Source organism: Carettochelys insculpta, chromosome 14, assembly GCF_033958435.1.
Source record: "Carettochelys insculpta isolate YL-2023 chromosome 14, ASM3395843v1, whole genome shotgun sequence".
In the NCBI taxonomy this organism is placed as follows: Eukaryota; Metazoa; Chordata; order Testudines; family Carettochelyidae; genus Carettochelys; species Carettochelys insculpta.
The window spans coordinates 5,184,259-5,208,225 of NC_134150.1; the positions used below are offsets into that span (position 1 = coordinate 5,184,259).

The window sequence follows — 23,967 nt, forward strand, 5'->3', positions numbered from 1 at the left end:
TTTCAGTGGTTACTCATTTACTCAACATCACTAACGTGGAGTTGAACAAATTTTGAAAATCTGCCTGTGCTCACTGTCAAAGACAGTGTACTCTGCACTGGATTTGAAACATTAATGCCATTGTTCCTCCTTTAGCCTGTTGTGTGCACTGCTATGTTGCAGACCTCTCTGGTAAGACTGTAGCCACAGTAAATATATGTCAATGCGATGTTTATGAGCAAGTGGGTGTGCCATGGAACTGTCTGTCTCACCGAAGTTTGCCATGTGACTGAAAAGGTTGGGAACCACTGGCCTAAGAATTAATGTGAACTGGTCTGATTACAGGAGCAGTGCTGGAACATGAAGCCAGGTTTAGGTGGGTAGCACAAAAAACTGATCTCCGCCAGCTACCCACACACATGCTCTCTGCAAGAAATAGTTTTGGGGGTGAGGGGAGGAGCAGAGTCAGAAGCAAGACCTGGACTGGTTTGTTTGGACTGTAAGCTTTGCCTGTTAATTGGTCTTATTTCCATGAGTAACACGCTGGTAATTTCAGTATGCCCAAATAGGCTTGCCCAAAGTCTAAGAACTGGTTCAGTGGCTGGCCTGCCTCCTGCTGTGTTTGGATTTGTGCCTTTCTACCTGATTCTGCACCTCCAGAGGATATTAATTAAAACTCTGTTCTGTTCTACACGCTGTACCTGTTTGTATCACGCACACACACAAAAAACTTATTTGACTGGAACAAGACCTTAGACAAACAACCTGCTGTGGGATAACCAGCTTTTAACACAGTAGATGCACTTCAAGCCTCTCAGACCTTTGACTTCTCAAGGCAAGGACTGGAATTCATTAAGGATTTTAAATGCTCTTTACACATTGGTACCACAAGAACTTTCACAGGCATATAAAGACTGTACCTGCACTAATGTTCATTCACAAAAATCTTTGAGGGAAATCTCTTTTCGCCATTTTGCCATTCTGTGTCTCCACTGCCCTGGAGGGAGTTAGTGTTCATTTCTATATCAAAGATGCAGGAAGACAAGATTTGCCGTATCAGAGCAGTTGGTTGAGCTCCTAATTATAGTACCCAGCTTTTGCCAGAAGCACGTAGCTGATGCTTCAAGGAAAAGCAAAAGGAAACTCCATTTTTCTCCCTCTCTCTCTGCTGGAAGATTCCAGAATAGCTCTTGAATCTTACGACTTTCATGTCACAAGACAATGGATGGTCTTGCTTAGTTTTAAATGAGTTCAGCCTGTATTATTTTCCTTTCCTAAGGCAGCAAAGTTGGACAACCTGCTGGGAAGTCAAAGAAAAGCACCTGTAAAATAGGGAACAGAGGGAAGGTGTTTCCATAATAAGAAATGTATTAGCTGGGATTAACCTATATTTAAGATAGTGGCAGTCAAATAAGGAACATTTCATTAACAAATTTTAATTATTGCCAAATCCCTATGCAGATGATAACCCATTAATACCAGTATTAAAAAAATAAGAGGCAAACCCACAGTTTGCAATGCCATAAACTTCTCCAACAGCTGCATCTTTGTGCAGCAGAGAGGAGAAAAAAGCAATGCTAAAAATAGGGCTGTATTCAGGCCCTTAAAGACAGTAATAGGCTGCTTCTCCTCTTCAAGGTTATAGTTTTGCATGGAACAGTGGCTGGTGGGCTGGGACAGAACTGCACACTCCCGGGACATACTTTGGCCTGATGCTTCCAGAACAAAAGAAGTAGTGTTACCACAACGTTGCGCTCAGCTGCATGCTGTTCTACTCACAATATGGAGCTTCTGAGGAGGATACCGGATACTTTTTTCAAATTTGTGAATAAGCATATATCTAGCATTGAAACAAAGGGACCAGGCTTTACTCAAGTGATTTTACTCTTTTATTCATTTTAACTAATTAGCATTGTACAAACCTACAGTAGAGGTCTCAAAAGCATACGGCACCAACCGCTGCAGAAAATGGCCCCTTCAACAGAAACCCAAGCTGACGTTGCTGTTGTATGTGAATTAGAGGCAACTTGCAATTAAGCTGGTCTCAGTTCAGAGAAACTTGGAGGATAAACCCTTCTAACCCAACTCACACTCCCACACTTCTGTATACATTTGGTTTCTCCACGTCAGCCCATACCAAATCAAACAAGTGAATGCAGCTGCCCCACTAACTGGAAAGAATGCCATCTATCCAGGCTGGGGTGAGATGACAGTGGAGAAATGCAGGAAGAGAGTAAAATCTAAACTAGGGATGATCAATAAACAGCCCATGGCACAGTTGTGGCTCACCCAGGTGGGCCACCGGAAGCTTTATTTACCTGCAGGTCTGCAGATACACCCACATGATAAATAGATCACAGGTAAATAAAGTGTTTGGTGGCCCATTAGGACTAACCCTAGCGAATACAGTTCTTGTTGGCCATTGCTGACTGTTCCTGGCCAGTGGGAGCTGCAGGAAGTAGCAAACCAGTCTCTGCTGCTTCCAGCCGCTCCCATTAGCCAGTAATGGTGATCTGAGGCTAACAGGATCCGCAGATTAATCCGCAGAGCTAACTCTGGCAAACTGCATCCGGCCCAGGGGCTGTTTTTTGACCGCTGCCGATTGAAAACACTACTCTCAGTTATACCCAAGCAGCTCCAGTGACTTCAACCAAACTGCCTTGGTATCAGAGAGGTAGCTGTGTTAGTCTTCACAGAAAGGGAAGTTCATAATTATCTCAGGCAAGACACTCAACATCCTCCCCTCTGCACCCACCTCCTGCCATTCATGTATTTGAGTTGTCAGGTTTTATTGCAATTTTTTTAGAGCTCTGTACTACATAACTGTGTCTGGACTGGATAGTCTGTAGATCTGAAGAAGTGGGTCTGCCCAAAGAAAGCTCATCACCTAATAAATCATTTTGTTAGTCTTTAAAGTGCTTCATGACTGCTGTTTTGTTTTGCCTTGGTATCAGTGACAGCAAAGTGCTTCCCAATGGAGTTAACATGTCTGACAAGTTCCAGCCTATGCAAGTTGTTGTATGATATGGGGATATAAAAAGTCGTTACGCTGCATAAATCATTAAGTAAATAAAGCTAATTTTAAAATAAGTCCTGGTGACTTTAGAATTCACTAGCGGTTTTAAATAAATGCAAATAACTGTCTTTTTTCATAAAATCAGGTCAGTATAATTATCCACATTGAATTCAGCAACACCGGATTACTAGCTGTGCGTGCAGCATGTATCACCAGCGCAACGTATGGCAAGTTTCAGAAATACCTCATTCTCCTGGGTAAAGTCAAGAGCATCTTCTCCTGAAGCAAGTAGTGTGTGAAGAATCCTTTGTTTCACCTGCTCCCATTCGACCAGCATTGATTCTCGGTGGTACTCTTCTGCCATACCAAAGGTCTATTTGCAGAGAAATGACAAAAGCTAAAGAACACACAAACACTAAACAGTCTCTGAAGGGCAATATAAATTATAACCACTGATGAGCTCTGCTATAAGTGTAACACAGACAGGAGTCAAAAGCAAAATAAAACATTAACTAATTAAATATTGAGAGCGCCTTCCAGATGCAGGGTCCCGCAGCAAATAATCTAGAAGTGATTACTGTTCAGGGTTTTAGTAACTTAAACACAAGCAAGGGGCTAGCAAAATGAAGGCACCTGCACACACATCTCACTGTGAAATGAATGCCTTGCACAATCAAGCTCTGCTCCTGGTTGGAAGCCCCACTGTACATACAAATAATATTAACAGGTTTGCATTCAAAGATGTGAATTACTGATTCAACACACAGAGCCATCTGATGCTCGTGCCATCACTATCAGACACACTACAGGGAATTGGTTGAACTCCCAACTTTCATCAGTTGGTACCAACTGCAGCTTCTGTTTCCAAAAAGTCTGGAGCAAAAACAAGAGATGATTCAATATTTGTCCACAGCACTGTGCATCAACAGCAGAAGAGGTTTCTTATAAGCTGAACTTCAGGAGTACTTTTGGTTCAGATTGGCCAGTTAAATGGAAGTCAGGGAATCACAGTCTGCAACATTTCGATGCGTGCCATGCCATCCCCACGCTGCCGCCATCACCTGGTGTGCCTTAGAGTTATGTCTGCCGCCCTGCTGCCTTAGCGAGACTGTCCTGGGAAGGGGTGGTGCTAATGCTTTCTCAGTATGAAGACAGAGCTACATGTCTCTCCCAGTGCAAGGAGAAGACAGCCCATTCCCGCCCTCACAGAAACATTAAAGAGCAACATGAGTGAAATCCGCACTGTGGACTATTCCTTGAGGCAAGCTTTCCTCCTCTACATCCGTCTCTGTTCTTGGCTTTACAGTAAACCCCCAATTGCCAGGTCAAATTTGTTCTACCCACTGCTCTAGTAGGCAAGTACTTTTGATGGGCTCTTGCATAGTCCAGCTAAAGCAAATTTTTCACTGTATTGCTACAAATCTAAAAGATACAGCATGAAAGACAAATGCATGTTTCATGCCCATGCTTTATTCGGATGCTTTTATGAGATATTCCTCAGTATTTCAGGAAGCAGGCTGAAGAATTTAAAAAGAAAAAAAAAATCAGGGAAGAGGGATCAAAATTCAGGGTGCCCAAGTGTCCTGTTACGCATTTGTACAACGCCTAGAACAATAGGGCCCTGATCCTGACTAGGACCTCTCGCTTATAAACAACGTACTGAATGCAGGTACAGTATTTATCTGATTGTGGTGAAATCACTACAGTTGGTATCAGGACCATCACTTGGCTTGGCACACGCCTCAAAGCTCTAAGAAGAGATACTCTGGGACTTAACTGAGTCTTCTTGTGGTTCAGAAGGTTGGATTCAAGGACGGAAGTGGCATTTAGGGCTTAAATCAGCAAAGTTTTACAGCAAAAACAACACTTCTCATTATCTGTCATCTGCCTGCCAGGCTGTAAGTGTCATGGCAGCATGTGAGCGGGAGCGGAGCTCACAGGCGGTGAAGGCAGCCCCCTTAATATTGTCCAGGAAAATGGTATTCAACATACAACCCTGAAGAAAGGGGACAGATGTTGGAGAAGCCATGCAATGTTGTGAGAAATACTAACAGGCCTTTGTGAGGTATAGAAAACAATTCTTAAAGTGTGGATCCTGAAAGCACTGAACATCTGCAGCTCACAAGTTCAGCACACCTCAGGATTAGTCCTGAAGTAGCCCCATTCTCTCAGCCTTTCCAAAACTCAGGGAAGTAAATAGGATCAACTTATCCTTAAAAACCAACAACTGCTAAGATGTCACACTCTTTAGTTATTACTTTTAAACTCACAAATGGAAAGGGGTTTGCTCCCTATGCACACAGCAACAGAAGAGATGCTGCTTCATTGTAGTGCCATTAATTTTTGGTGTGATAGTGCAAGCAGCTGCAAATAACTGAGATGAGCAATATTGTGACGTCTTCCTTAACTCCAGAAAGAGAGATTCTTAGGGATGGGGTGACCAATTATTTTATTTTGTCAAGGCTTGGATTTTTTGGTGAAAGTACAGTCAAGGTCCAAACTCCAAAGAAAATAATATAAAAATAATAATGAGTATGGCAATTCAGATTTGGCCCTGAGTCTGCTTATTGACTGCAGGTTGAACCTCTCTAATCCAGAACTCTCTTGACCAGAAAACTCCATAATCTGGCATGATTTTAGTGGGCTGGATGACCAATCATCATGGGTGTGGCCAAGTTTCCTGTGGTCCCATGAAGTTTGTTTCCAGCCACCAGTACTGGCTCTCAGTATTCTGTGCTGTTATTTAGCTTTAATTTACCCCTAAACGTCTTCTAAAGAGCCCAGTACCCAGTGGAAGTGTTGGCAATGCTGCTAGACAATACTGACCTCCCGTGGCTCGGCAAATTCTCTTTTCCGGCACCAGTCAGCTCTCGACGGTGCTGGACTAGAGAGGTTCATCCTGTATACAGGGCCAAATCTGAATTGCCATACTCACTATTATTTTTATATTGTTTTCTTTGGAGTTTGGACCTCGACTGTACCTTAACCGAGAAATTTGAACCTTGACAAAATAATTGATCACCCCATATCTAAGATCATGTCTCTTTCTAGATTTAAGGAAGATGTCAGAACATTGCTCGTCTGAATTATTTGACTTATATCTTCACCTCCTTTCTGTCATCCAGCTCTATTTCACACGCACCAACAATTTTGTGCTGTGGTGTGCAACCATATATTTTGGTTGGCTGAACTATTTTTTTTCATCTAATTATGACCCAATGTTAGAATATTCTCTGTTGGAAAAAAACATGCATCCGTATATATGACTTCATCAAAGACCATGGCATTTGACAGCAAACATTTAATTGCTCTAATACATATATGCCTAGGCCGTGAGGTTTTGGTACTGTATAATATTAAAATAAACATGGAGCCAGCTAGGATGACTGGGATGTCCCAGCTGGGATAACTTAGTTGGGGATGATCCTGCTTGAAGCAGGGGGCTGGACTAGATGACCTCCTGAGGTTCCTTCCAGCCCTATGATTCTAGGCTCCATTTTTCCTTTACTGTACTGTCAATATCTTCATGGTTAAACAGAAACAAAAGGTATGTCTTAAAACAAATGTTTCAAATGTGTGTGCGTGTACATGGAAACACAGTAGTGCAATATTTTTGCACACATCTTCATCAAATATAATTTCATTATTACAAGAATTTAGCTCTGAACATTTACCCACTTAAAACAAACCATTTAATAGGGATGATTCAAATGTTATATACAAATAACTAAATCTCATTGCACTATAACTTGTTAGACATTGAAAGGTAGCCGTGGTAGTCTGCGGCTTCACAAAACAAGGAGGTAGTCCTGTAGCACCTTAAAGACTAATGAAATAATTTATTAATTATATATAAATATAATAAAAATGTATTTAATAAAGGTATTGCATATATTGTATTTATTATATTAAATTATTAAATATTAAATAATTTATTGATGAATTATTTTGCTAGTCTTTAAAGTGCTACAGGACTTTTTTTTGTTTTGTTGGACACTGAACACAATTTTTCATTGTATGTAGAGAGCATCACAACTCAGCATCTGCATGTGTAAACTGAGACAAGCTTACTGTGAATTCATTGCATAGGCTAGATCTACACTAGGGTAGAAAGTGGATTTCTGATATGCAATTCTAGCTCCACCATTTGTGTCGCTGGAATGGACGCATCAGAATGGACTTTCTTATTTAGTGTAGTCCAGGGCTCAGAAGTCTTGTGTTGATGTCCCTTACACCATGTAATAGCATGGAATACAGGGTTGGCGGCCAAGCTAAGATAGGTCAGTCTTGCCATATCAAAAACAAACTCTGGAAGATGAATCTTTCCGCAGTCAATCTTCGCTTGAGTATAGATCTACTTCATAGTGTCCTTTTATGGAAAGTTGTCATCATCCAGTTGTGCTCCCTTCCCAAGACAAGTCATAAAGATAAGAGTGTTTCTTGGCATCACAAAAGGATTTTACCACTTTAATACAGAGGTTCTAACGTCCAACACTCTTATGTGTGTCTCAGATCTACTGTCAGATACATAATGGGCTACTCCACTTGCTAACAGAACTATAGCATTCTCAAACTCATTATACAGCAAGGGCTTTTTGAAATCACAGTTTCAAAGGTTATGTACACAAAAACAAGAGTCTATTCACAGAGCAAGGAGTAAGTGGTACTAACCATTTATAATTGTTCCACACACTGTGAAAGAATCAAGAGCTTTTAAATGTGGTCTACTTTTCAAATTCAGCATTTAATTTGTAAAAATGTCCATTGTGATTTTTTTTTTTTTAAATACTCCTTTTCAACTTACTCTTTTCCTGGACTCTTCAATGGCTGACAGCAATGCATTATCTTTTTCATTTTTCAGGAAACCCTATGGAAAGAAGGAGAAATACAGTTTTGGTTGAAACCCACCAGCCTTACACTTAAATGAGATGCATGCGGCACTACTCAGCTCCCTCAACTTTAAAAATCTTAGCAGCTTTCTCCCCAGTACACTCCTGCAAAGTTTAAAGGTCATTTCATTTCACTCAAGGTACAGTAAGATGCCCATAAAGCTCAGTGTGAAAATTAAAATAACATTAATCCCCTGTTTTAATATGCATTAAATCCTAGTGAAGCGTCCTGCTTCTATTCTCTTATCTCCTTGTCCCAGCAAATGGTTCCTCTCGCAGTTGCTCTCTGTATGAGGGAACTTGGGTGAAAGCTTGTTAGAGAGATAAGATTAGTCGGACTCTGGTAAGTAAAAAAGGTTGTGTCTTGCTAGCTTCTGGCAAGAGCAGAGTTCTAGAGGCCAACTGAAAACCGAGAAAGAGAAATTTAGAAATAGTTGCAAAAGGGTAAAATGACTAACCCATGATTCCCAATCTGGGGTCCATGGATCCCCAAGGGCATTGCAGGAGGTCCATGAAAAAAACAAAAGATAAATAAAAATTATCATAGAAAATGTGTTTTAAATAAATTGCTATGTTACAATCAATTATTTTAAATTTTAATATCTTCCAATAACGTTATTAATTGCTGTCAGAAAATCTATGTTGCGGTTTCCTTTTTCATTTAATGACGCATACGTAGCAGCCAGAATTGGCTTTGACAGGGTCTGTGAAGGTCATTGGAGGGTCCACGAACCATCTGGAGATGTGACTGGGGGTCCATAAACGGCCTGGGGGAGGTAACTTGGGGTCTGTACTAGTGAAAAGGTTGGGAACCACTGGACTAAACAATTAAAAACACACTGGAAAAGTTTGCAAATAGTCTCTCCCCTCCTCTACCTTAAGAAGAAAACTGTAAGACCAACAAAAATGCCTTTATTAGAGGAGAATTACTCAGCTTTATCTTGTCATTTTGCTGTGATGTATATCCAAATACCAGATCATCCAGGTTTGTTATTCCTGGGCTCGGAGACAACTCATTAGTAAGTTTAAAAAAATACCCCACACATCAACTTTCATTTCCCTTTAAAATATTAAATTACAATGGCTGATAAATAGGAGCAATTTAAATCTCCACATGAAGTGAAGAAAGCTCTTGGATTAAGAGCGGAAGTTCAGCATGTTGTATCTCTGATGTTCTATGTGTGAGCAACGTGCCAGCAGGAGCTCAATAGTGCGGAAGGATTTGGGGAATGTGTCCTTCAGAGATTATTTGAATGAAAATACAAAGGTGGGCATACGTAGTGCCTTGTAAACAAAGCCTAACGGGAGCAGGTGAAGCAATGAACTTTTGTCTGTTGTAAACAACATATTGTTGTAAAGTCACAATTTATGCCATCACCCAATGTAAGAATTGTGGAGTCTCACCAATGCTTCAAGTTGTTGTGGGGGTACAGGGCAGTCATCACCTCTGCGTAAGATATGCATTGCACAGAGCTCCCTCCATCTAAGCATTGTGAGGTAAAAGGAGAGGGGGGGATAGTGGTTAAACCAGCTGGCTGGAAGCCTTTTGGTTATACAGCTGTAAGACTAATTTGACCAGTTCTCCCTCCACCCCCACTGTTCAAAAGGTAGACATAAAATACGTCTATAGTTATTCTGTGAGAATCCACCTGGGTGGATACTGAGATGCTGTGGCTAGGCCCAGAGCTGAGTGCCACTATGAGCTGAAATCACTGGTGGCTGAAGCTATGGAGAGCTGTAATCACAGGGTTTTGCCTACAGAAAAACCCACAAGACAGCAGTGGGTGACCAGCGGTCAGCCGGTAGGAGGAGCAGTAGATGGCTGGTAGGAGCGACCGGCAGACGGCTGGTAGGAGGAGTAGCAGGTGGCCAGCAGGCGCAACCGGAGGACGGCTAGTAAAAGCAGCAGCAGGCGGTTGGCAGGTGCAACCAGTGGGCAGCTGGCAGGAGAAGCAGCAGATGGCCGGTGGAACAGCTGGCAAGGGGGCAAGTGGAATGCCAGACCAGCACAAAGATGGCATTGCCTCAGGTTCAATTTGGGAATGCATCAGGCTGATGTGTCAGGGCCTGCAAGGACTGGACAGAGTTGTAAGTGAGGCATTTGAAGGGGGGTACAGAGAAAGTTTGGGCGGGTATATTGGCTGTTCACAATGTTGCACTGGGGAGCCTCAGAGGCAAAGAAAGAGAAGTTACTCACCGTAGTAACGGTGGTTCTTCGAGATGTGTCCCCGTGGGTGCTCCACAATAGGTGACGGCTTGGCCGGCGCCGCAGATCGGATCTTCCAAGCAGTTTCTGCCGGACCGCGCATGCGCCGGCGCGCGCCACTCCCTGGCGCGCTCCTGGCCATGTGCGCGATCCGGTCCCTGCCAGTTCCTCGACCAACCGCCTCGGGTGCCCCTGCAAAATACTAACAGAGATCCGAAGCGGGGAGGATGGGCGGGAAGTGGAGCACCCACGGGGACACATCTCGAAGAACCACCGTTACTACGGTGAGTAACTTCTCTTTCTTCTTCGAGTGTCCCCGTGGGTGCTCCACAATAGGTGACTACCCAGCAGTAACCCAAGATAGGTGGTGGGTAATCGGATTAAGTGCAGCTGGTCCCCGAGAGGACCGCTGCGGAGAGACGGGTATCCTCTTGGAATACCCTGTGAAGGGCGTAATGTTTGGCGAAGGTGTCGTAGGATGACCAGGTCGCCGCTCTGCAAATGTCTTTCAATGCAACGCCCTTGAAAAAGGCTGTTGATGCTGCCACCGCCCTGGTGGAATGAGCCCTCGGAGTGGCCGACAAAGGAGTCTTTTTGAGCTCGTAGCACATTTTTATGCAGGATACAATGTGCTTTGAAATTCTCTGCGATGAGAGACCTTCTCCTTTTGATTTGGGAGCGAGGGAGACTAGGAGTCTATCCGTTTTCCGGAAGGACTTGGTCCTGTCTACGTAGAAGGCTAGCGCCCTCCTCACGTCCAGGAGGTGTAGGCGCGCCTCTTCGCTGGAGGTATGAGGCTTTGGATAAAACGAGGGTAGAACAATAGGTTCATTGATGTGAAACTCGGAAGAAACTTTGGGAACAAAGGCTGGATGCAGCCGTATGGTTACCGCCTCCTTGGAAAAGACAGTGCAGGGTGGCGTTGCCATGACTGCCGCAAGCTCGCTCACCCGACGAGCCGACGTAATTGCAAGAAGAAAGGTCGTCTTTATTGTAAGAAGGCGAAGGGGAACCGTGGCCAAGGGCTCGAACGGTGGCCCCATGAGTGTGGTAAGCACCAGGTCCAAGCTCCACGAGGGTGGAATCGGTTTCCGAGGGGGGTAGAGGTTTACCAACCCTTTGAGGAACCTGGTAACCATAGGGTGGGCGAACACCGTGTGCCCCCCATCCTCATGTCTGAACGCCGAGATGGCGGCAAGGTGGACCTTTAACGAGGATAGCGAGAGTCCTGCTCTCTTGAGGTCCAGTAAATACTCTAGAATTGTAGGTATAGGCACCGAAAGGGGGGCCAGCTGCTTGGTAGAACACCAAGCCATGAAGCGAGTCCATTTTTGTTTGTAGGTTTTCCTAGTGGAAGTCCTCCTGCTACTTTCTAGGACTTGCTGTACTTCCACTGTGCATGTGCTCTCTAGGGAGCTGAGCCATGGATTAGCCACGCTTGCAGTCGCAGGCTTTGGGGGTGCGGATGCACTATGGACCCCTGGGCTTGCGTGAGCAGATCCGGCGCCACCGGAAGAGGCATCGGTGGGCGGACCGACATGCGCAGGAGTAGGGGGAACCATTGTTGGCGATCCCACGTTGGGACTATCAGGATCATCCGAGCCTTTTCTCTCCTGGCTTTTTGCAGAACCTTGTGGATCAGCACTGCGGGGGGAAACGCGTAAAGCAGGGGGCCCCCCCACGGGATCGCGAACGCGTCCCCCAGGGACCCCCAGCCCAGCCCTGCTCTGGAGGAGAATCGTGGGCACTGTTTGTTGTGCTGAGTGGCAAACAGATCTATTTGGGGAAACCCCCATGCGTGGAAAATCGGCCGTAGTAGATCGGGACGGATCTGCCACTTGTGGGTGAGCGCAAAATGCCTGCTCAACTGGTCTGCCTTCACGTTGTGCGCGCCCGGCAAGTATGAGGCTCTCAGGATTATATCGTGGGCGATGCACCAGTTCCATAGGCGGATTGCTTCCGCGCATAAGGTACGGGATCGAGCTCCTCCTTGCCTGTTTATGTAAAACATGGTGGAGGTATTGTCCGTACTGATCCCGACGACTTTGCCTCGTATACGGTCTCGAAAGTGTTTGCAGGCGTTGAACACTGCTCTGAGCTCTAGAACATTGATATGTAGAGACTGTTCCGTGGGTGACCACAGTCCTTGAGCCACCTCTTCGCCCATGTGCGCTCCCCACCCTATGAGGGAGGCATCCGTAGTGAGGAAAACCGATATTTGCAGCTGATGGAAAGGTACCCCCGTTAGCAAGTTCCCGGGGTTTACCCACCATTGCAGGGATTCGCGCACCCCAGGTGAGGGCGACACCACCCTGTGAACGGTGTGTACTGCCGGCTTGTATACACTTGCCAGCCAGTGTTGCATGCTGCGCATCTGCAACCTGGCGTTCTGTACCACAAACGTCGCCGCTGCCATGTGGCCCAGCAGCTGCAAGCACGTCAAGACCGGCACTGTAGGGCTGAAGGTGATGACCTGCACGAGGGAACCGATGGCTCGAAAGCGAGCCTCTGGTAGGTATACTCTCACCGAGACCGAGTTTATGCGAGCCCCTATGAACTCTATGTCCTGTGAGGGGTCTATCTTTGATTTTGCCAGATTGATAACCAGGCCAAGTGAGGAGAACGTGTTTGCTGTGACGCGTATCATGCGGAGGACCTCCCTTTTCGAGGTCCCTTTGAGCAGGCAGTCGTCCAGATACGGGAAGATAAACACCCCCTGTCTGTGCAGGTAGGCTGACACCACTGCCAAGGTCTTGGTGAAGACTCTGGGGGCCGAGGAAAGGCCAAACGGTAGGACCTTGTATTGGAAGTGTTCGTTGCCCACCATGAACCGGAGAAAACGCCGGTGAGCCGGATGGATGGTTATGTGGAAGTACGCGTCTTGTAGATCGAGGGCTGCGAACCAGTCTCCATCGTCCAGTGCTGTAAGGATGGAGGCAATCGTGATCATCCGAAAACGTTGCTTGCGTAGATACCTGTTGAGGCCACGAAGGTCTAAGATGGGCCTCCAGCCTCCTGTCTTTTTCTCCGTGAGGAAATACCAAGAGTAGAACCCTTTCCCTTGCAGTTGCTCCGGCACCTTCTCCACCGCCCCTAAGAACTCGAGGTGGGCCACCTCCTGCCTGAGCCTGGCTACATGGGAGGCCTCCTGAGGGTGGGGCTTGGGCGGGGGTCGCGGCGGCGGGAGCGACTGGAAGGGGATGGCGTACCCCGTGGCTATGATCTCCAGCACCCATTTGTCTGTGGTGATCCTTTGCCACTGGTCGTAGAATGGTCGGAGGCGATGGTGAAAAAGCCGTTTCGGATGATCTTGTGCAATGGTGGTGATGGCGCAGCCCTGGATCTGTATGTCAAACTTGTGGCCTTTGGCCCCGTCCCGAGGACGGACGGCCCTGTTGTGAGCGTCGCCTGGGGGTTCTGTACTGCTGGTGCTGCTGATGCCGCCCTTGCTCGTAACCCCTGTGATACTGGGGGCGCTGTTGCTGGTACTGGTACCGCCTTTGCTGTGGGTAGTACCTTTTCTTTGAGTATGGAGGGGTGTAAATCCCCAGGGTCCTGAGTGTGGCTCTTGAATCTTTACTGGAATGAAGGACCGAGTCAGTTGATTCAGCAAACAGCTTCTGCAAGTCGAAGGGAAGGTCGACTATCTTCGCTTGCAGATCTCTCGGTATACCCGAGGTCTGGAGCCAGGACTCCCGTCGCATCACCACTGCAGTTGCTGTGGAACGTGCTGCCGTGTCCGCAACGTCCAAAGCAATCTGAACTTCCATCCTCGCAGCCGCGTAGCCCTCTTGCACTATGGCCTTGAGGACCGGCTTTTTGTCCTCTGGAAGCGAGTCCATGAGGGAAGTTAATCTGGCATAGTTGTCGAAATTATGGTTCGCCAAGTGCGCTGCGTAATTTGCCATGCGCAACGTTAAGGTGGAGGAGGAGTAGACCTTTCTGCTGAACAGCTCTAGCTTCTTGGCATCTCTGTCCGTTCCCCCTGTTTTAAATTGAGATGTTTTTAGTCTTTGTTGCGAGGACTCCACCACCAAGGAGTTTGGCTGGGGGTGGCTAAACAAGAACTCCATGCCCTTCGCCGGCACGAAGTATTTCTTATCCGCTCTCTTTTGAACAGGCGGAATAGTTGCAGGGGTCTGCCATATGGTAGTGGCGGACTCCAAGATCGCTTCATCAAGCGGTATTGCTACTCTGGAGGAGGCCGGGGAGCTCAAATTTTTAAGGAGCTTATGATGTTTCTCTTGCACTTGTGCTGTCTGGATGCCTTGCGTGAAAGCTACCCTCTTAAACAGCTCCTGAAACTGTTTGAGATCGTCCTTAGGATGGACGTCCCCTAAGGCCGTGGCCTCATCCGGGGAGGAAAACGAGGAACCGCTGGGGTACATTTCTTTGGACCCTTCCGGTTCTTGATGGTGATGGTGCGCCCTCTCGCTGGAGGTATGCGAGGGAAAATCTCGTGGGTCTACGGCCAGTCCCCCCTGGGACGTTTGAGTCTCTGTCCCCGATCGCGATTGCCCTCGGGGGTACGAGGTAGTATGTGGGGATCTTTCCCTGGTAGATTGCCGATGGTGTCCATGCCCCGCGTGGTAGGGACGACCATGGCAGTATAGGCACTGTTCCTGGGAAGGTGACCTTGACCATTCCCTTTGCACGTACCCTCTGTGTCTGGGAGAGGGGGATCGTCGAGACACTGGAGAGAGCGATTTTGCATAATAGTCCAGCGTTTCAAATCCCAGGAAGGGTGAGGGTGGTGCCAGCCATGGGGAGGCTGATTGCAGGAAAGGAGAAGGGGGCTCCGGGTAGGCTAGGGGGAACCCCTGCCTTCTGGTTGGAGTCTGCAACATGAGCGGAGGGCTGTGAGAAAAGAGCTCCACAGCCCTGTCTGGAGAGGGGCTGCAGTGCCTCCTCTTGTGTGCAGCCTTTCCCCTCCCTAAGGGAGGTAACTCCGCCCCCTGATGGGCGGGGGATCCCGGCCCCGTCAGCACCGTGCTAGGCACGCTCGAAGGCGGTGCCGCACGTGCGGAGTGCTTCTGTGCCTGCAGGCTACGTGCCTGCGCGCTCTGCACCGCCGGTTCCCCGGGGGTCGGTGCCGCTGCCTGCGGTGCTGCCGGTACCAGCGCTTGCTTAGCCGCCGCCCTGCCTGCGGTGCGGGGCAGCTGGCTGATCATCGGAGGCTGAGCCGCTTCCACGTGGCTCTCCGTGCCGCCGCCGATCAGCTGTTGCTGCGGCTGGGGGCTGCTTGCTCCTCCCGTCCCGCTCACCGTTGCTGCCGGCAGGGATCGGGTTGGAGAAACTCTCCTCCGTTTTTGCGCTGATGGAGTGAGGGAGGCAGCTTTTCTTCTAAGGGCCCCGGAGGGTCCCTCCTGCTGCGGCCGCTCCGGCACGTCTGGCTGGAGGGCCTTGTCAAGAAGCAGCAGTTTAATCCTCATCTCCCTGTCTCTCCGTGCTCTTGTTGTTAATTTTGCACAGAAGGCGCATTTTTGTGCCACATGGGACTCCCCCAGGCACCTTATGCAGAGACTGTGCCCATCGGACACTGGCATCGCCTCTCGGCAGGACTCACATTTTTTAAAGCCTGAGGAGGACATTGTTGGTGAGTCTTTGAGTTTGTTTATGGGTACTTAGCACCCTCTTTGTGCTGTTTCCCCGTCCGATGGCCTGCCTCAGCAGGAGGGCTGATGGCCCTAGCTCCCGGCCTCCGGCGCTTGTTACTGGGACTGGCTTGAGCTGTCCCTCCGTAGCTTGTTTGTTGTTTGTTTTTTTTTGTTTTTTTTCACAAAATAACAACCGGCTACTTATGGTAGCCTAAATAACTGAAAACTTTAAAGAGAAAACAATTAAAGTCGTTGAATACGCTATGCGGCTTTAGCCTAGTCGGATTCCGTCTGCAGCCGACGGCGGTTGAGAGGAACTGGCGGGGACCGGATCGCGCACATGGCCAGGAGCGCGCCAGGGAGCGGCGCGCGCCGGCGCATGCGCGGTCCGGCAGAAACTGCTTGGAAGATCCGATCTGCGGCGCCGGCCAAGCCGTCACCTATTGTGGAGCACCCACGGGGACACTCGAAGAAGAACACTGCTCAATCCAAGACTGGTTATGAACTCTGGGTGTGGTATTTTCCTAAGATTACGCCTTATGACTTTTCTGCCTCTTTCATTAAAAGTTTCTTTTCTACACTCAGACACTGTGCTTGCGAGTGGGGAAGCACTGCCTCTCCGAGGTGCCCAGGGATGTGTGAATCTCCCAGGCTACTGGGTGGGGGCTCGAGCCGGTTCTATGTGAGATGGATGAAAAGGAATCCCTAGTTGTTGAACCCCAGCCCTGGTTGCTGCTGACTCCTTCCCATAGAAGGGTTACATATGCACTAATCACAGGAGCATGCAGTAGTGGCAACAGCTAGTGGTCCCTACCACAAACTGGAGGCCCATTGGATTATGCTCTGCACACACACAACTAGATTGCCCTTGCCCCACCATCACACCCCCCCACCACAAATTACAGTCTATCGGTACCATTCCTATTCCCAAATAAGTGCTGAGGCTCTTGAATGCTCTGTTTCCTCAACGCTTACTGACTTCCATGGGCTAGGACAGCACCCTGCTGCTCATAGGTTGGAGTCTAACAGAGGAAACCTTCTCTAGGTTCTAAGCACAGCCATGTACCCACACACACAGAGCGGATGACAGTTTTATACAATCCGAGTGCAACACTTTTAGTTTGGGGGGATGGGTGTACAGATTTTTTTAAAATATAAATATGACGCTATCTCTCGGTGACATGCTGGCACTACATGAACTACGTAATAGGTTTATGTATTACACAGTCAGGCAATTGCTATACAAGATGCACACACGCAGGTATCCAGAAGGTAATGCCTTGTTTCTCAATTCCCCAAAATAGCCAGGCCTGAACTAGCTTAGCAGCTAGAAAACTTCTTAGCTGGCAACATTAGCAAGGTCCCTATTATCTAGGCCTCCGCCACTAGACAGCAACATCCCACAGACAGTAATGCAGGTGACACGTGTTTTGCCTTCACTGAATCATTTAAATAAAATTGAGCACCAGCGAAAAATGAATTGAAAATTCTCAAGGTAAATCAAGAGGGTTGATCCTTCTGCGCTACCTTTGAACTGCCAAGTTGGGGACAATCACTAGAGATGTCAGTGACTGCTGTACGTACCTATCAACAGACAGGATTGAATCTTTGACTAGCTCTTCTCCTAACCTCACCTTCCAATATCAGTAATTGGCAAGGTCTGCTGTGTCCTCAGGGCATCAGTCCTTGCACGCTTCTCTGTTAAATTTGAGGACCTCCAGGATATCAAGGCTTGTTGTCCATAATACTGAGAGGAGGATGAATCTCCTCTCCTTCCAGGAGGACTGTGCTGTCGTAGAGAATGGCACATGCCTCCTGTCCTCTAGTTATTGCTGTTCATTTTTCATAGAGTGTAGGGCGGGGGAACCTCTTCCTGAGCCTCAGAGCTGCAGATATCTGGATAGGATGGAAACTGAAGTTGCTCAATGTAACAATGGAAATTCCATGTCCCTGTCACACTTGACGAGATTACAGTTTCTTTCTCCTGTGACGAATGTACTCTCACAGAAGAGTGGCAGACAGAGCTGTATCATGATGTAATGGACAAAAATTCTCACCTCCCTGAGTAAGCTCAGCTCCCCGCTTTCACTTGGGGAGATGTGACCCAGATGTCCTGCACCTTTAAAGGAGCCTGTTACTCCACTGAGAAGAGCCATCAGCCCAGACATAATTGATTTCATGGGGGACAGCTGTTACTGTGATATAAGCAATGTCCAGGATATTGCCTTAAGGGCGGGGAGGTTAGAGATATGACTGCTCAAGTGCCTGGCTGAGAAATAAAGGGCCAAATTTAATAGTGAGTGTAATTAACAAATGGAACAATCTACCTTGGAATGCAGTGGATTCTTTACCAGGAAGTTTTAACATCGGGCCTGGGAGTCTTCTCTAAAAGATACACTCTAGCTCAACCAGAGGTTACAAGCCTGTCTGATGAAGGGTACATTGGTTTAGATTCTCTAGCCTGCATTATATACAGGAGGGCACACTAGATGGTTCGAATGACCCTTTCTGGTCCAAACCAGTGCAGGTGTACACATACATGCATGCTCATTTGCTGGAAGTTTTCTTCCCCGAGCTGGTACTGGTGCGGCACCCCCTGGAGTGGTGCTGATATGGCGACCAATATATACACCACCCAATCCTTTCCCTGCTCAATTCCTTCTTGCTGGCTGCTCCAACAGTGGGAGAAAGGTGCAGGGCGGGGCGGAGGATGGACACAAGCAATATCTGAAACACCAGTTACAGAAACAGGTAACTGTCTTGTCTTCTTCGAGTGATTGCTCATGTGCATTCCAATGCTGGTGAATGAACGCTGATGTTAGGAGGTGGGGTCAGAGACCTAGAACAACTGCAGTATGGCCTTGCCCACAGCAGAGCCCTCTCTAGCATGCTGCATAATTGCGTAATGGGCCGTAACAGTGTTTATTTCTCACCCTACAGATCCCCTGAATTGGGACATGGGCCAGGAATGCTGCTGAGGACACCTGCGCCCTCACAGAATGAGCCCTAATCAGAGGACGGAGCACCCCCACCAGCTTGTAGCACTCCTTAATGCATGCCACTACACCCAGGAGGAGATCCTCTGGTAGGAAACCAGATGGCCCTTCATCCTGCCCATCACGACTACAAAGAGGTGCTGCAACTCTCTAAAAGGTTTGGTCCTGTCAATATAAAAAGCTAATGCTCTATGGACGTCTAAGGTGTGCAAACTCTGCTCCCTCAAGGTAGCATTAGGTTTGGGATAAAAGACAGGTGAGGAAATATCCTGACTGACATGGAAAGAAGAGACCACCTTTGGCAGGAGAGTCAGATTGGGTTCTCAATCTAACCTTGTCCTTGTGGAACAGTATAGAGTGAGTCCAGAGCCAGAGCTCTAGGACTGCATCTACACCCTGAGATAAAATTGAATTTATTAATATCGATCTTCTAACTCTGGAATTTGTACATTTGATTTTGACTATCCTCACCTTCCCACGTGCTCTTCACAAAGTCGACTTATTGCTGCCACATTCAATGGCAAACTGACCGTTGCAAGCTTGCAAGTATCTTAGCTGCCGTGGGAGACCTCCCCCTGACAGCAGCAAGCCCCATGGGTCCCTTGCTAAAGGCATGGGGGCGTTTCAGTGGTGGGCCAGTTGAATTAGTCCCCCCCCCACCCCGAATACCTTAGCAGCCGAGAGAGAATTCCCACCAGCAGCAAGCCCCCACGTATCTTAGCCACTGGGGGGAGATTTTCCCCTGGTGATGTCAAGCCCCCAAATATCTTAGCCGCTGGGAAGACTTCCCCCTGGCAGCTGCAAGCCCTCATAATTCTTTCCCGTCCTTGGAGTCCTAACCACGCACAAGCCAGGACATGGTATTGCCTGGCAGCATGGTCAGCAGCGAACGGCAGACGTGTCCTTTTATTGGGTCGGGGGGCTAGCCACATAATGTGGCTTAGCCCAGGAAAGACCCTGGCTGCGTGGCACCTGCTGGGGAGCAGGGGAGCTAGTGCACAAATGTAAACCACTGAGAAGTTTATCAGTCTCTTATGCAAGCACAACCCCCACAACAGCTCTGGTGTGGTGGGGCACTGGCTGGCACCAGGCACCACAGAAAAAAATTGCAAGTGTAGGGACAAAATCATGACTTCCGTGCTGGGGCTACTTGCAATGGGTAGATGCACTCACAGAGCCAAAAGCAAAGAAAGAAAGATATTTCTCAGGTTCTCATGCAAACATGAGCCCACAGGCACAGGGCTTCCTGGTCCTGATTTGAAATTCAGTCATCCTGTTACCTAATTCCTATGCACCTGTGATGCGGTGATGGGCCGGCACCGCACTTTTCTAGGAGAGACAGTTTCAATCTCCCGTGCTGCATAAATGGAAGAAGAACGACAGGTGCTGGTCCCCTGTGGTGCCGAGAAGGAGGAACGAGACCAAAGCATTGACAGCTGAACTGCAGCAGGGTCATGCTTCGGAAGGCAGAGCGTTGATGTTGGTTCGAAGGCCCAGCCCTGGTTCACCAGTGATGCTATCGACGCTGGAGGTGTTCCAAGTGGGGGAGAGTCTCCTATGGGTTATGGCACCTTTTTGCTGCCGAGGACTTTTGATGCCACCAGTGCATGTGCACAGCCAGCCTCTTGGGTGACATGCCCGTCAATGCCCTCGGCCCAGACAATGACTGTGGTGCTGGTGCAGACACCGGCCCAGTTGGTGCCGAGGTGGATGTCCGAGGATCAGGGGCCTCCCTGGTCCTCGGCATCAGAGACAGACTCATATTTCTCGGGATCAGACAGGAGCAGCAGCAGCCATTTCTCTTCCCAGTGGAGCCAGCACTCAATGCAGGAACACGGGCAACAAACCTGGCAGGCTCTGCCTCAGTGGCCCTTTTAGACCCTGTAGGAGCTATACAAGTCCCAAGGGCAGTTTCTTCCACTGCAGACCATGGTGACGGTGTTGGGAGCTCCCCGGGTATCGCATGCGGCGCCAGTGGTGGCACTGAGAGTACCACAATGGGACGTGCTGCCAGACCACCTGCCTCCTGAAGAGAGACCAACTTCGATGCCATCTCCTGCCACAACGCCAACCCTAGCGGGGCTGCTGCCAACACTGGCATTATCAGTGCCACTGCCTCCCCCCTCAGTGCCATATACATGAGTACCATCGACGCTGGTGACCTTGACAATCCCCATGCCTCCACCAGAAGCATTATCCTTGGCATCGGCTCCAGTAGGCACCATGGCATCGACGCCTCAACTGTTTTTCCTGCCTTTGGCGGCCGCTGTGTCAGATCCTTCTGGTGCCAAGAACCTGGGTTATTCAGGTCAGGCTGGCACCTCCTTATTGTCCTCCTCGGATGAAGCAGTGGCTGGATCATCTGCTTCTCTGGTGTTAGCGGATGGTCGACCTCTCCAGCAGCTCCTCTGCAGAGTTACCCAGAACTGGGGCATTCAGGCAGAGGAGATTAAGGATGAGGTGAACCCAATGACAGACATTTTATCATTTTCAGGCCCCACTAGAGTGCCTTTGCCTATTATGAAGACAATTGTCCAAAACAGCTGGAACTGTATTGCAGATGCTGTCGTCTGTCCAACCGACAGCCAGAAAAATTGAGAGGCGTTACTTTGTGCCCTCTCAGGGGAATGAGCACCTGTTTACACATCTCCCTCGTGACTCCCTGGTAGATGACACAGCCAACCATAGGGATCAACAAGGCTTCCAAGGCGCTCATCCAAAAACAGAGAAGCCAAAAAATTAGACTTTTATGGGAGCAAGGGTTATTCTACAGGGGGCCTGCAATTAGGCTTAGTAAACCAGCAGGTCCTCGTGAGCAGGTACTCTTAACAAAACGTCTTCACTGTCTAAATTTTCAGAACTTGATCCCCCAGATGCTAAACAGCAGTTCACAACAGTGGTGGAGAAAAAATAGGTAAATCTTCCATGCAGCCATTCAAGCCACCCTGAATGCTGGTGATACGGCGACATGGGTTATGGCATTGGGGTGGCTAGGAAGCATGGGGCTTGGCAGCAGGTTTCTGGCCTGCCCCATGAGGTACAGCAGACAATACAGGATTTGCCCTTTGAGGGGCCTACATCGTTTTTGGAAAAGACTGATAAAAGGCTGCACAGTCTCAAGGACCACCCCGAGGTCTCCGGCGCTCCACACCCCTGTGACCCAGTTAAGACACTTCAACCCTCACCCTCCTCCTAGGCAGTTCCATCACCAACAACCTACGGACCAAACCAGGAGGTGGGAGCGCAGTGGCAGGAGGCACTCCAGCCAGCCGTGCTAGGGTTACGGGCAACAGAAACCCCCTCCCGGGCCTATTCTAGAACATATTGGTTTTAAAATGAAGCTTCACCTCATGTCAAACTTTGGGTCTGAACATAAGTACTTTTTAAGTTTAAACAGAAGATAATCAAGTTCTGTGTTTCCAGCAGCAGCCATTGGAATTTATCTCAAATACTTAATTGTTTTTCCTGGAACTGTTTTTCCAGCACTTGTTACATATGGGTCTGTAACCAAAATAGGCATATATTAAGAAATAAAGAAGGATCAGCTACTACTCCTTATATGTTGATTACATTGCCACCTAGTGGCATAATGCTTTTTCTTTTTCAGTGTAGATGAGTATTTGCATAGATCTTCTTTAAGGAAAATTCTCTCTGGAACCAGGGAGGATGATAGACTGGGGTAGAAGAAGGGGCAGATGGAGAGAGATGCAATTCACCAACTTTAATTTATTTTCACAACACTCCTGTGAGGCTGATAGCGTTGAAGATCAAAGGTTTTCACTAACTTTGTGCGTACAGTTTGAGACACTTAGGATCTGATCACTCTGAGCATTTAGTGTTTGTATTTTCAATGCATAGCTCCCACTGATGTCAATTACAGCTGTGCACACTCAGCTCTTCCGTAAATCAGACCCCAGAGTACCAAGTTGGGGACACAGAGAAAAAGAAACATCACTAGTGGCAATCTGTGAAAAGTTAGATTTAAGTGACTTGACTAGCATCCTAAAGAAATGTTGTTGCAGGGATAGAATCCAGGTCTTATGCTTAGCTTTTCTTCTTTCTCTTCCTGTAGTCCTCTGCTTTATTCACTATACACCTTCCAATTTCTGCAACAAAAGAAAGGGGGCCCTAGGGATGACAGATTCCTTCACAACACAACCCTGATTCATCCCGCAGAATACAAAATCACTGGGTTGGAAGAGACCTTCAGAGGTCGTTGAGTCCAAGCCCCTGATGAAAACAGGACTAACCCCGACTAAATCCTCTCAGCTAGAGCTATGTCTCCCTGGGGACTGAATCAGGTAAGAGTCCTCTGGAAAAAGAGCACGTGGTCATGTAATCTAAGATTATATGACCATGCCCATGCACAAGGGGGATGAATTAAAATCACTTTTGAGTGCTTGTCCTTGAAATCTTAATAATGTTCTTTTAACAGTGTATGTGAACTGTTTACCAGAATTTTAAAACAAGCAAACTAGAGAATAGAAATTTCATCATGTGGAATATGTAACACCCACGTGTGTCATCAGCAGGGTTCAAACTTTTAGATCCACTGCAAAGGTCTCTGCCACTTGAACTAACAAAGTGATGGATACTTCCTTTTCAAAAGGACCCCGAGAACTTCAAACGCCCCTTATTCCCATCAGCAGATAGGAGCAAGGGGACTTCAAAGGTGGCAGAGTCCTTTCTAAAAGGACCCCTGTCTGGATGAGCCGCGCAGCCATGAAATACAGCAATTTCAAAGAACCACAGCTGGTGGCATGCTAATGAGGTGCTGACTATGCATTTCAGCGCCTCATCAGTAATCTTCGAAATAGCCATTTCGAAGATTTGTGCTAGTGTAGACATGGCCTAGATGTCAAATGGAAGTTTTGTGCAAGTAAGGAGTGTATGGCCAAATCGTAAGTTAGAATGCATGGGTAAGTGAAGAAGAAAAGTAGAACAGGGCTCACCACGTTATACAGAGCAATGTCTTGAGTATACATTGTTCAAACACACACTTTAAAGATGAATCTGTGAAGGGGAAAATGTCCTATGCTCAGTGGCAGAACAGATGTTCTCTATTAATAGAGAGTTGCAATAAGACCTACCTCTTCCATCTTTAAGTTACACAAGTTAATACTCAATGAGAAGTGAAGGATGAAGTTACCTCTTCAGGGTGTAACAGAGAGGAACGTTGGCAGAATCTGAGAAAGGCAGTAAGCTTGTCAAACTGCAAACAACATTAGTTTGTTCCCTGACATTATATTTATGCTGAGAAATCCTGTAGGAATTTCTGAAGTGG

At 47.6% G+C, this 23,967-nt stretch overlaps 1 protein-coding gene across 4 annotated transcripts in view; it reads right to left on the reverse strand.

Annotated features, from left to right (window-relative positions):
* Positions 1 to 23,967, reverse strand: part of NUP93 (nucleoporin 93) — a 166,848-nt gene that overhangs the window by 50,224 nt on the left and 92,657 nt on the right. For 3 of the 4 annotated variants that reach the window (XM_075009042.1, XM_075009041.1, XM_075009043.1), the window contains 2 exons: positions 7,800 to 7,862; positions 3,240 to 3,368 (listed from right to left, as the gene is read on the reverse strand). In XM_075009042.1, coding sequence (XP_074865143.1) covers positions 3,240 to 3,368; positions 7,800 to 7,862 — 192 coding nt within the window. Of the gene's footprint in view, positions 1 to 1,758; positions 1,820 to 3,239; positions 3,369 to 7,799; positions 7,863 to 23,967 lie in introns of all 4 variants that reach the window. The other variant, XM_075009044.1, reaches the window with a different exon arrangement.